We start from the raw sequence: 13,619 nt of genomic DNA, 5'->3' as shown, positions 1-13,619 counted from the left end.
GGGCAGTGAAAAGAAATTCTATTATATATAGATATATATATATTTTTTTTTTACTTTAGCTTACTTTAGCCTTTGCAGTGTGCATATACATATATATGGGGTGCTGGGGTGCATGCTCAGGACTTTTGATAATTGGAGCAGGCAATCAAAATCGTTTGGAGAACTTGGAAATCTTGAGTAGGACAATGACAAAGCCAGCAGCTTTCAGGACAGGACATCTGGTAAGGAAGGAGAGGTGCCACACGGAGATGGAAGAAGTGGGAGGGCCGCAGTGGAGGGCTTCTGGTCCTGGTCGTGCAGTGGCCAGAGCCCAGGCAAAAGGCTGGCACAGGGTTGGAGTGGAGCATGTAGTCACATGTCCTTCCCAGTGGCCTGGGAAGGAAGGGAGGGCAGTGCAGAGGAAGAAGGGGCATCTAGAAATGCACTACAATGGAGGGAGGGTCCGCAGAGGGCTTATTTGTGCATTAACTCTGTTGTCCTCTTAACAAAACATGGGGTGTCTTTTGAGCACGGGAAAACAACAGAGGTAGGCAGTTTACTGCAGAGAATCTTATACTGTGGGTGAATCGGCATCACCTGGAGCTCTCATTAAACCCCAGGGGCTGTGCCCCATCCCAGAGTTTCTGATTCAGGAGAGCTCGGTGGGCTGGGGAATCTGCATTTCTGACAGGGTCCCATGCGACACTCCTGCCACTGCCCCAGGGACACACTTTGTGTACCTCTGTTCTAAGCAACTATTTGTCCTGTACACCTAAGAGGGTCCCAGGGGAAGAGAGATTCTCTTATCCAGGCTTTTAAAACAGAATGGTAGAGTGCTTTGATATGATAGTTGAGTAAATGGTTTTGGATTCTGGATTTTTCTAACTTACCAGATTGGAGGATTTTAATAAGTCACCCTGTGTTTTGTAAGCCATGATGCTGCCCTGCTTGGAATGGACAGAAGCAACTCAGTGTCCTCTCTGGACCTAAAGAATGTATTTCAGACTTTCTTCCTACGAGTTGTAGAAATTAAAATACAGAGGTGTACAAAAAGGTCTTACCCCATGTGTCTCAGACTTCTGTGAAGACACCTGCATGTAGTTTTAAACATGTATATAGTTTTAAAAAACAAAAAATTGATTCTACTGTTTCTGTTCTCACTTAATAGAGACATTTTTACATGTAGTAAAGACTCTTCAGAGGACCATATGTCCTCTGCAAAGTCTATGGTTTCTTCCCCTTTTAACCACTTTGTAAAAAAAAAAAAAAAAAAAAAAGAACCATCTTGGGGCAAAATTTCTTCCCATGGGAATGTCAGTACAATTTTATTAGATAAGGCTATAAGACTGCATGAGTCACTTGAAATGTTTTATAGCCGCAGGTTGGGACCTGGCAGCTGGGACTTGCATGGAGTGCGGGGCAGGGCCTAGAAGGTGCTGCTATCTTGCCTGCTTCCACAGTCTGGGCCCAGGGCGGGGGGGCCCCCAGAACAGGGCTAGTGTCACAGGGAGGGCGCAGAAGTAGGTGCTCCCAGAGACTGCTCGGCCACCCCAAGTAGCCTTTTTTCTCTGAGACAGTTTTCCTCCTAACTGCTCAGGACAGTCAGAGGCCTAGCTGGGTGTGTGGGGTTCAGGGTTTTGGGCTCGGTTCCTTCAGGGCAGGCAGGAGGCAAAGATCCCCATTCAGTGACTGTTCCCCTTTGAGGTATGATGCTGCCTGACCCTGAACCTCTAATTCTTTTAGTGGGAACCGGAGACGTTGAATCTCCCCCCTTCTGCACATCTTCCTTTCTTATTCAAGAATTAAAAACAGAAGAGTATCTCCTAATTTGAACCTTCTGCTCCATATAAACAACTCTTTTAATGCTTTTCTTATTATAAGAGTAGTGTATTAAAAAAAAAAAGTAGGGGCGCCTGGGTGGCGCAGTCAGTTAAGCATCCAACTCTTGGTTTCAGCTCAGGTTGTAATCGAGCCCTGCGTCAGGCTTGGGATTCTCTCTCCCCCTCCTTCTGCCCCTCCTGCTCATGCTCTTGTGCACTGTCTCTGTTTCTCTCTTTCAAATAAATAAATCTTAAAAAAAAGTAATGTATATTCTTACCTTGTTTGAAAAAATTTCAGTTGTGCTGCTTCGAAGTTTACCTGAGGGGAGTCAAATATTTGCTGTGTTCTGGTACGAGGATTGTTGAGGTTCATCAGTGGTGAGCAAGGGGTGCATCTTTCTTTGACACATTTACAGTTCTGTTCAGGTCAGGCAGGCAGCCTGGGTGGTTGGGGAGGGAGGGTTTCCCCAGGGCGGCAGCCTCGATCTAGGCTTTTTACCAAGGCGATGAGTTTGTGCAAAGCTGTGCTTTGGGTGTGGGGAAGGGTGCACGTGCACTTGGTTGGGAATGCATCAGGTGGGGAGGAGTTAAGCCCCGTATCCTGGGTTGACTTAAGGTCTGCCTCATCTCTAGATTAAAGGGCTGGGGACATTGCTGTCTGTTTTGATTCTGCTTATGTTTTTGCTGCTTGACCAACTATTTCAAAACTTAGGGGTATAAAATTGCAATCATTTTATTGTGCTTTTACGGGTTCATTGGGTCAGGAATTTGAAATGGGGAGAGCTCTTCTCTGTTACATGATGTCTGGGACTTCAGTTGGGATGGCTCAAACAGCCGGGGCTGGAGAATGTACTTCCTGGGGACTTCTTCACTGGCACATCTGGCGCCTGAGGACGGCCTCAGCGAGGACTGGCTGTTAGCACCTGCACCGCACCTGGCTGTGACCCCATCTAGATCAGGGGCCCCAGAGACGGTGTGCCAGCAGACTTGAGGGAAGAGCACGCTGTTTATGACCAGCTCCCAAAGCCACATAGCGTCACTTCCGGCTTCCCCTATAGTGGAATGGTCCCATGTCCACCAGATTCAAGGGGAGGACACACAGACCCCATCTCCTGACAGGAGAATTTTTGGACAGATAGTGCCACCAGGAAGGCCCTGTGTGAAAAACATAGTGACACCGTACAGCTTTGCAGTGAGCACTTGGCACAAAGTGAGTCATAGCTTAGACGAGGCGTTCTGTTGTAGTTAACACGCTCAGAAAACCTGGAGAGGAACAGTAAACAGTCACAGCAGAATGCATGCTGCAGGGTAAATGTGCTTTAGCATTGCTGCAACTTCCTGTGCCGGTAATACTCATTTTAAATGAGCTCAAGGCGCCCAGGATTTGTACAGGGTTGCTGATTTGCATGCTTCTCTAAATTAAAGTGTTCTTGACCTGAGCAGATGGGGATTGGAATTGCTGTTCACTGTCTTGAGATAGGGACCTTCTTCAGCATGCACAGAGGCTTTGCTGTCCCCTGAAGGGTTTCATGACCTCCGTGTTTCTCAGTTTTAGCTGAAGCACCTGCCGCACACAGGGCTCAGAGGGTGGGGGATTAGCTTAGAGGACAAGTTTAGAAAAAAAACAAACCCGAGATTCCTTTTTTCACTGGAGTTGGGGGTGACTCTGGGGCCTTGAATGAGGCCTCCCACTTGGAAGTGTTGGCAGAGTGTGGGTGGTGACTGGAAGCTCCTCTTGGTTCTGGTCTGCAGCTGTGAAGTGGAGGAGACAACATGACCTCGTGACTAGGAACAGTGAGCGGGAAAGGCCGGTGTGGGGTCACCGGCGGCGGTGACATCGGCATCACTGTGCTTGCTGCTCGCACGCCTTGGCCTTGTCGGGAGCCTCCCCGGGGCTGTGGCCATCGCCCGGCTGGATGCACAGTCAGGGCCACGTGCTGTTGAGCCTTTGACATGCTGGCCTCACACAGGTACCCTACGCGCACCTCTCGCTGGCGCTGGCCTTCCTGGCTCCGGGCCTCTGTTTCCATTTGCCTGGTGGACATCTTTAGCCTGGATGCTTCCAGTGGGAGTGTGGGCTAATCCTAGACCGGTGTCCCCCGCCCCCCGCTCTCCTCCACCTCTGGTGTTCCTGTCTCCTGATTACACCCATTCACCACCCCCTTCTGTTCTCGGCATTCTCTACCCATCTGTCCCTCACACCCCTGCTTCCTGCCCTGCCACACACTCAGTGATTGCTCGTAGCCCACTCACCAGAGCCCTGCTGTCTTGGAATGCTAGGAGGGGGAACCAGGGGTGCTCATATCCTCCGAGGACACCTTCTTCACAGGCCAGTAGATGTCCCCGCACCCCCATCTCCACAGGTCAATGCCTCCTCTCTGCTCCCCAGGACTGGGTCAACGGCAGCCTTTACTTCCCTGGTGTGTATTACATAGAGGTGGCTTTCGGCAGTTCTCTGTGTACACAAAGGACAAGCCCGCCTGCACCGGGGTGGCAGGCAGTCATTCTGGGATCTCTTAGAGCAGGGATTGATAAGCAGCTATGGCCCATGAGCCAAATCCAGCCCACGCCTGAGCTAAGAAAGTTTTAAAAATTTTTACACGGTTGAAACAAAGAAAAAAAGGAATGCTATTTCATAACACACGAAATTCAAATTTCTGTATCCTTGAATGAAGTTGTGCGGGAGCATGGTCACGCTTTTACGAATTATCTAGGACCGTGTCACACTTCAGTGGCAATGTTGAGTCATGGCTTCAGCGATCATACGGCCCACAAAGCCTAAAATATTTACTCTCTGCCCCTTTACAGAAGAAGTTTGCTGACTCCTGCCTTAGAGCAGTGATTCCCGGTCATGTGGGAGAGCTTTTCATTCATGCCTTCCTTCTTTCAGCAAATACTGAGTGAGCACTGAACAGTATGTGGCAGTGTCTCGACGTCCGAGAACAGCAGTGAACGAAATAGTCTTTGCTCTCTTGAGGCTTCCATTTTCTTGGCTGGAAACATACAAGCACAGAGCTTTCTAGATATGTGGGTATATTATCTGGTGGTAAGTGCTGTGAAGAAAAGAAAGGTTGAGTGTGGGTAGGGAGGAAAGAGGAGGTGTGGGGCACTGTTAGGGATAGATTGGTCGGGAAGACCTCCCTGAGCTGAAACCTGGATGAACTGAGGGGGGCAGATAAAGAGGCGTTTGGAAGAAGCGTTAAATACAAAGACCCTGAGGCAAGTTGGAGAAATTACCAGGGTCCAGAGTGGCTTGAGCCTGGACTGTCTGTGCAGATAGGCAACAGGTGAGTGGCTGTGGCAGGCCACCAGATCTCTTAAGTGCAGGCTCTCCACCTTCCCTTCACCACGTCTCTCTAGGTGATTCTGCCCCCTGGGGCACTTGAAAAAATGCAACATCCAGGCTCCTCTGCAGAGATCCTGATTCATGAGGTCTGAAGTGCAGACGGTGTAGGGCCTCCCAGGCTCTGGGAGGCCCAGTGTTTACCCCTTGAAGCTGGAGAAGGCAGACCCTCACGCCGCTCTCCCCCAGCCCCCTGCCAGTTCCTAGTTCTTGTTAGGTCCTGGAGAAACTTTTCAGTCTTAGGGGCCCCATGGATTAGGAGCCTTTGCTGCAAGACCTCATAAAGTGCTTGGCTCCTAGCAGGGGCTCAATATCTAAAAGTGTGTTTTTGAAAGGAGACTTGGATTTATGCCGGTAAGCATCTGAGAGGAGTTTGCAGGCATGCCAGTTCTCCCATTGCGCTGTCTTTGAAGGACTGTTTATGATCTGGGTCAGTTCCCCATCGTCTTGTGGGTGGCTGGCGAACCCCATCTTTTCCTGCATGAGCAGGGTCAAGCTGTTTCCCCTTGTGGTTCCAGGTGGACCCCTACTGCGTCTTGTCAGCTGAGCCTCGCCTCCTCCCCTGGCCCACCTCTCTCGTGTGTGTGTGTATCATGTGTATGTTGCCTACCATACAGGTGAGGTTGGGCACAGGGTCTTAGCACTCTCCTCACCCACAGGCACCATTTTGGTTGGATGGCTGCCTGGTGGATGAGCGAAGAAAGGATTTTTGCAAATACTGAAGACAGAAGGCAAATCCTGCATGCATTCTCCATGTGGTCACACTGTCTAATGTCACCAAGCCGAGGTTGGTGAGCCCCTGGCATGCTGGTTTGTAGGCTGTCTGGCTGTCCGTACTCGCCTGCAGGCACGCTGGGCATATTGTGTCTAATATAGGTGTGTGCCCATTAGCCAAGTCGGGGAGTGGCTTCCCTAACTCACACTCCCTCCTCTGACTTAGGATAAAAGCACATGTGCTCTCTAGGTGAAAGTGGTGATTGCAGCCATTTAAAATGTATAGGTGTGAAATGGAAATGGTTTTGTTTGATCCAGTGTCATAACAGTCCTTAAAATAGGGTAATAGGATTCCTGGTGAAGAATCCGCACCTTCTGTGCGGCCTGGCATTCAAGGACTCAGAGTCTAAAAACCAATGCACCTCTGAAATTTCAAGCTTTTATGGGAGATTTTTGAAAGCTTTGCGTGGTTTTGCACAGACTTTCAAGGACTTTCCCCCTAGACTTCCTGAAATTCATTCAGGAATCTGGTGGAGACCCACAGGTTTCAGATTGAGAAATTATGTTCTAAAAGGATTTGTCTCGAGTGCTATCTGATTAATATTTAAGAAACCACGTTAGACTAATAGGGACTACGAAGGCATTGAATGAGCATTTTAATTTTTCCTTTGTTGGAAAAGGACACTCATTTTTAATCATACTCTTAAAAAAATCACTCAATCTTTTTTGCCCTAAATGAAAATTTCTATGTGAAAGATTTTCTTGAACGGAGTTTCCTTGCATAGCATGAAGTCTGGATACAGACAGAGAATTGGGAAACCAGTGTGCCTCAGTTTGCGTGCAAAGTATTTTTAAAATAAAAATCAGAATAAATTAACTTGAAAGCTGTGTAAGGGAATTTGATCTTAAGCCCTTTGTCGATGATGGTGAATGCTTATCTTTTTTAAAATACTTTTCTTAATACTGAGTCCTTGTATGGTATATAATTGACTTAATTTAGTTCCGTTTAGTTCAGGTATCTGTAGAGTATACAGCTCTTCGTAATTCCCAGCGATCCCTTTGCAACACTGTAAGGTAGGTCACACTCACTTAAGCAGGTTGCAGAATTCTAAAAGCAACGTTAATTTTTAATACTGTTTTACTTTTAAACTTCGTGCCTTGCAAGGTTCCAGGCCAGTCTACACAGAACACGGGGAGCAAGGCTCCATAATTGTTGGGAATTGCCTGTGTTTTCCTCCTTGGAATGAGTCTGTGGTAATACAGGAACTTTTCCTGCCTACTGGTTGTCTTTGGTGTGTGCTGGGCTGAGTCCTTTTTGTTTTTTAAAACAAAGCAGGCAGAGCTTTTGAGAGTTTAGAAAGAAGCCAGAAACACTTGACATAAAAACATCTTAAAGATTAATTGGTGATAACACTTCTGAAAAGAGAAGGTACTAAGCAGGGGATAAATGTAGTAAAGTGAAAACCTTCCTCGACCTCCTCTATTCATCTGATTTTGGTGGCTGGCCTGAATGTGTTTGGTGTTGCAAATATGAATCAGCCCTCATCTTGCAGGGAGACCCACCTGTAAACTGCCCATTAAAAATAAATGTGTCTTTGGTGCTGTGACAACTCAGAGGGCTCCTGATGTCCCCTGGAGCAGGCAGGGAGGTTGGGGAGGTTTTCTCAAGAATGTCATGCGCAGGTAAGGTGTGTGCACTTCTGACCATATGTAGATGGACCTGCTTTAGGGAGGGTGGAGGCTGCAAATGGAGGGTGGAGGTAATTGTGGCCTACATAGAGGTCTGATTGGTGAGGAGGGGAGTTGAGGTTATGAAGCTCTCGGGGTGGGGGGGAGGGGTGAACTGGGGGACCAGTAGGAAAGGGGAGAGCACTCAGAGCCCTGGTGTCTGTACTTCAAGGAGGGCGAAGACATCCAGGAAGGGGGGCAGCCTCGCATGCTCTCAGATGGTCTAAGGGATGATAGAAGATTGAGAAACATCTCTGAGACAGACCTTTTAAACTGATTCAAGAAAAGGCTAAAAAGAAAATGAATAAACTAGTAACCATGGAATGATTTGAAAAGGTTGTCAAAAGGTATTATCCACCCTAAGACATCTTAAGGAGTGGATAATTCCCCTCCTGAGGTTCCACAGCCAGAGAGGGACTGCTTCTTGGTGTATTTTGACAAGCAACAGAATCCTAAAGTCAAAATGACACGATTGGTTTATTTGAGGTACACGGTGAAGAACAGGGCCCATGGGGTTTGCCAACTGCAGGTTTGTCCACAACGCTGGTACTGAGCTGACCACTGACCCCGCCGTATTCCCAGGTCTTCTGAGGGGTGGGGGGCATGGCATTCAGCAAGGGTTTGGAAATCTTTTCCCTCCTTTTTAAAACACAAGGTAAGAACATAGATACAAGGAAAGATAAACACGTCACCATTTAAACAGTATTTTGGCATCTTCAGACAGTCTTATTCTAGGTGGTTTTTAGTAGCAGAAGTCATACTGCATATATGTTTTCTCATCTGGAATTGTCATAACTGCGTTACCATGTTGCAGTGTATTTTCATAACCATATTTTTTAACCAAGATATAATTGACATGTAACATTATATATAGTATTATATTAGTAACATACGTAATATTATGTATTAGTTTATATTATGTAAGTTAATAGTTAACATCTGTCTATATATACTACTATATATATACAGTGTATATTATGTAAGTCTAGTTACCATTCATCACCACACATAGTTACACATTTGTGTGTGTGTGTGTGTGTGTGTGTGTGAGATGAGAACTTTTAAGATTTACTCTTAGCAACTTTCAAATAAGCAATACAATATTAATAACTAGTCACCATGCTGTACATTACATCCCCAGGACTTATTTTGACCACCTTCACCCATTTCACCTACACACCCACCTGCTCACTTCTGGCAACTACTAATCTGTTCTCTCTGTGAACTTGGGTTTTTGTTTCATTCTGTTTTTGAATATTCCACATATAAATGAGATCATACAGTATTTGTCTTTCTCTGTCTGACTTACCTCAGAAGTAGCATAGTGCCCTCGAGGTCCATCCATGTTACCTCAAGTGGCAGGATTTCCTTCTTTTTATGGCCGAATAATCCATTCATCCATGGATGGAAACTTGGATTGTTTCTATGTCTTGGCTGTTGTCAATAATGCGGTGAATGGGGGTGCAGATATTTTTTCAAGTTAGTGTTTTTGTTTCCTTCAGATAAATACCCAGAAACGGAATGCTGGATCATATGGTATTTCTGTTTTTAATTTTTGAGGAACCTCTTACTGTTTTACACAGCGGCTGCCCCAGTGTATATTCCCGCCAACAGTGCATGATGGTTCCCTGTTCTCCATGTCCTTGCCAACACTTGTTATTTCTTGTCTGTTTGATAACAGTCATTGTGAGATTTAATGGCTTTCTGATTTTATTGAAAGGCTGTACCATAATTTATATAGCAATTCCCCAATCGTAGGACGTTTGGGTTTATTCCCCCCACCCCCCCTTTTTTTAAATAACTAAAGCCGTGATTTGTGAAGGCGGCTTTCCTGTATATATATGTATATTCTTAGGATAATACTCAAAAGTAAGCTCATGTGGTCCAAAGGTATAAACATTCTCTATTTTTTTTAATGAATAAGGAATATAGTATGGATTTATAGTAGTTTTCCCATTTCTTGCTTGCCACTTTTTTTTAGTTATTTATTGCTGTCTTTTGTATCAGTTGCTTACTACACTGGAGAGGAACGTGCTTGTATGGAGTCAGCAACAAGTGATTTTGGAAACTGAATCCTATTCAGTAAACATTTATTAAACCCCTACTATGTACCAGACAATGACAATAAGAAGATGCCTGGGAGTAGATCCTAACCTGAAGGCCTTCCTGAGCTCACAGAATTGCCATCTCCAGGATGGGTGTGTGTGGGGGGGGTGGGGGGGGGATGTGTGCATTTGCTCTCTGTCTTTCTCTAGTACCTAAGAGCATCTGGCCCTTAGGAGGTATTCCGTATTTGGGGGATGATTACAGGAGGGCCAGAGAGGAATGAGTACAAATATTAGAGACACTCATTCATGGGAAAGGTTTCTTTATTAAATAATTCTCTGTTCAGTAACTTCATGTGGTGGCTCATAGTCTAGTATTATGTTTTTAAAGTTATCCATGGCAAAACTTCACTGCGGCAGCTGGGTTGGTTTATTCACATTTATTGAGCACCAGCTGTGTACACATGACAACCTGCCCTCCAGGTGTCCATAATCAAGGAAGCAGGCCAGCTGTTGAGAAACTAGACTGCAAGAGAGATGTGCCAAGTGTGAGAAAGGATGGGCTTCCAGGTGAAGTTAAGCCACAGTGTCAGGCCATTATCTAACCTCTCTGGGTTTTGGTTTCATAGACATTTAAAAGGAAAAGGCCGGACTGAGCCCTAGGCTCTCTTTCAGACATGCAGTTCTTTGATGCTTGTGACTGGCTCTTCCTCAGACAAAGGTTGGGACATACTGCTTATCAAAACACAAGCACAGTTGAACTCCAGACCCCAAAAGAGGTAATCCAAAATTAAAGAGATGTATCGGATCCTCTTTTCACTTATTTTTTAGTAGGACTTAATACTCCAGAAGTGTGCATTTTGTTGTCTTCATGAGCTGTAATTTAGATTTCTTAGTGTACTTGAAATATTGGTTAAACATTAAAATTGTATAAGTTGGAATCCTTGCATATCACAAAGTTAAATATTGACTTAATTTTCTTCTTCTTTCCCTTCCAGCTGTTTGGGGCAACTTCGTTAATATGAGGTAACTGTTTTTAATAAGTTGGATGTTGTGGTTGGGTTTTACAGACACATTTCAGTTATTACAAATAGACTGTAGATGGCATGGGTTAATTGAATATTTTAAAAATGAAACAGGTTTTTTTTTTGCCATTCATACATCTGAGCTTTGTCTTTTTTTCTTATGGATATTCTCGAGGAATACATCTGATTTTACTATTTGCTCAGGTAAAGCCCAGTTTTACTGGCTGGCTCCTCTGCATTGCCTACTTCAGGGTCCCTTCCCTCCTTTTGTACACAGGAAAGGGTTGACCCTAGCTTTTGCCCTGCTAAATGTGATTGTGTTTCTGGGTGGCTTGGACAAGCACACGGTGGGGGCATGCCTTTCCAAAGCCTTTTGAGAAGGGGGCTGTCTTTAGGAAACCATGGCAGGCCCCTGGCCCTGGGAGTACACCAGTAGATTCTGAGGCCACCTGCTTATCTCAGGATTCAGCCCCAAGAAGCCTTCTGGCCTGAGTGTGCATTCTTTGTGCTTTGTGATAAACGTAGGATGGACACTCAGAAGAGTAAAATCCTGTGTTGATATTCTGAAACAACAACAACAAAAAAATTAACAAGCATTCATTGTCAAAACAAATTTGGCCCTCTTAGTACAGTTTTACATTTAAAGAAAAATTCCTTCCACTTTGTCTGCCTTGGTAGTGAAAATAAAAGAGCAGCAATCACAATTGTGGTGCTGGTGGTGGGCTTGGCAGTCAGATGCCCCTGCACTGGGCTACTAGGGTAAAGGGTTGATGTGCCCCCACCAGGCTTTTCAGATTGAGTGGGTTTTGCAAGGCCAGTGGGGAGGTGTTGATCTGATTCCTAACACCAGGGTGTGAGTGTCTCCTGACAAAGACTTCTGTGTGTGGCTAGGAGGGGTACTCAGATCCCATTTAAAGGAACTCTGTTTTTTTACTTGGAAAAGCTCCATTTTGCATCAAATCCCCAGGAAAGCCCAGCAGAGAGACTTGGACTCCTATAGACACACTTCCTGCCTCTAATTTAAAATCCCATGTTGAGTATAATGTGAAAGATTATTTTAGTGGAATAGAAATAACGCTTACAAAGTAGAGGTGAGCTGGTGAGATGAATTTGAGATTTCCTCTCCTCCATTGTCTTCCGTTCCTTGGGTGCACCCCCTTCTGGAGGGAATTGGAACCTGGGACTGATGTTTGGGAAGGGGAGCGGCGAGATGGTCTGCAGCCTTTGGTTTGTGTTGTCATTTGTTCAGAAATAAATCTTGAGGTCATCAAGCCTCTCAGTGGATCTCAGTTTCGCAGCTTTCTACTCAACAGGTCTATCCAGGAAAATGGTGAACTCAAAATTGAGAGCAAGATCGAAGAGGTTAGTTCCTTTCCTGTATTTTGCTTCTATTTTGTCGTTATATTTGTCAGTTTTGGTTCTTTGGCTTGTGCTGGTACCTTTCTTGTGGGAGCCTGATGCTAACCCGTGATTTTGAAAACATCTCTTCAAAAATTACTCCCTTATTTAGAGGAGCCTTTCCATCTGTTACGCTGTGGATACACCTCTGTGTCAGCGTTTGTCCATTTGATCAAGGTGTGTGATGTACTAAATTCTACCTCAGAGGCAAAATGGATTTACAAGTTTGTCTGACTTTTCAACTGACCTTCCCAGAATTTCTTAGAGAAAGGGAAGTGAGTACTTTCACCAGGGATGGAGGCAAGTGCCAGCATCCACTCACCCCAGCAGATGCCGTAAGGAAAACCGGCCAAACTTCGATGCTAGGACGGGGAACTTGGGCAGTGCCCACATGCATGGATGGGGAAGCCACACACCTGCTCCCCGAAAGCTAGCGCCTCTGGTTGATTATATACCTTCTATTTAAAAATAATTGCTTATGTTTTTAGTCCAGTAATTGTGGATATAGGTGCGTGAGTGTGATGTGGGCTGCGGGGGGAGATGGGAAGTCAGTCATTTTGATCTGAAGCCAAATGTCACAGTTGTGGGGAAGCTCTCAATCGCTCTCGTCCTTCTAGCCCAGCTCCCGGTGTTAACACACAGGAATTTGGGTCTGCCCACAGCTTGCCCTTCCTTAGCACGCTGAGCACATGATGTGGAGATAATGTGCAGAAACAAGAGGTTAAGCTTTGTGGGCAGCGCTGAGGGGATTTTTTTCATTCCTGAAAAGAAGAGAGTGGTGTTGATCTGCCTGTTCTTGTGAGCCTCAGCTACCTTGCTTGTTGTAAGGAAACTAAAAGGTTAATTTTCCCAGAGACTTAAGTGTCTGTGGAGTAAGAGTTCCAACATGCAGTGTATCATCTCGATTCTTGACTTGTGATCCAAGTAGTATAACTTAATTTCAAGCTGGAAGTGGAGAGTAGAAGAAATTACAATCTGTTTTGCGTGATGTCGTGCCCATGTGGAACATCAGAGAGGGGGGAAGTGGTGGAGAACTGTCTTTGCTTCAAAACTGATGTTGGTTATTTTTGTTTTAGATCGTTGAACCACTAAGAGAGAAAATCAGAGATTTGGAAAAAAGGTATGTGCACTTTTTTTTTTTAAGGAAAATACTTCTATCCTTTTGACTTTAGAAGGTCAGTATCCAATATAAATTCATCTCAACTGTATAATTCTTTTTTTCATCTGTGTAATTAATTCTATAATATGAAAGATATCAGGCACTTTCAATATAGGAACTCGTCTGTGAGAAGGTAGATGTTTACTGTAAAATTCAGATGCCGTGGTTTTAAACCCTTTTTTTTTTCTTTTGTCATTATGAACTATTTCTTATGAAAGCTATGGAAAGCTTTTTTTGGAAGCCATGGAAGCTTTTTTTCTCTCTAGGAAAAAAAATTATTTATTTATTTTAATAAAGTTATTTTTTTAGGAGTCTTCCTATGTTAGAAGTCCTTCTTCTGTTAACCTCTGTCAGTTTGATTTCTACAAACTATGATGATGTAAACAAAGGGCCACATAAATGTTTTGT

General features: G+C 44.9%; 1 protein-coding gene across 2 annotated transcripts in view; it reads left to right on the top strand.

Annotated features, from left to right (window-relative positions):
- UXS1 (UDP-glucuronate decarboxylase 1) overlaps window positions 1-13,619 on the top strand; it is a 96,946-nt gene that overhangs the window by 17,284 nt on the left and 66,043 nt on the right. Inside the window, exons 2-4 of one of the 2 annotated variants that reach the window (XM_027623556.2) lie at window positions 10,628-10,655; window positions 11,953-12,016; window positions 13,129-13,172. In XM_027623556.2, coding sequence (XP_027479357.1) covers window positions 10,628-10,655; window positions 11,953-12,016; window positions 13,129-13,172 — 136 coding nt within the window. The remainder of the gene's footprint in view (window positions 1-10,627; window positions 10,656-11,952; window positions 12,017-13,128; window positions 13,173-13,619) is intronic. The other variant, XM_027623557.2, reaches the window with a different exon arrangement.

The sequence above is a fragment of the Zalophus californianus genome, chromosome 8 (assembly GCF_009762305.2).
Source record: "Zalophus californianus isolate mZalCal1 chromosome 8, mZalCal1.pri.v2, whole genome shotgun sequence".
In the NCBI taxonomy this organism is placed as follows: Eukaryota; Metazoa; Chordata; class Mammalia; order Carnivora; family Otariidae; genus Zalophus; species Zalophus californianus.
Note: the sequence above shows the minus strand (reverse complement) of the source record. Positions and strands in the feature narration are given on the sequence as shown.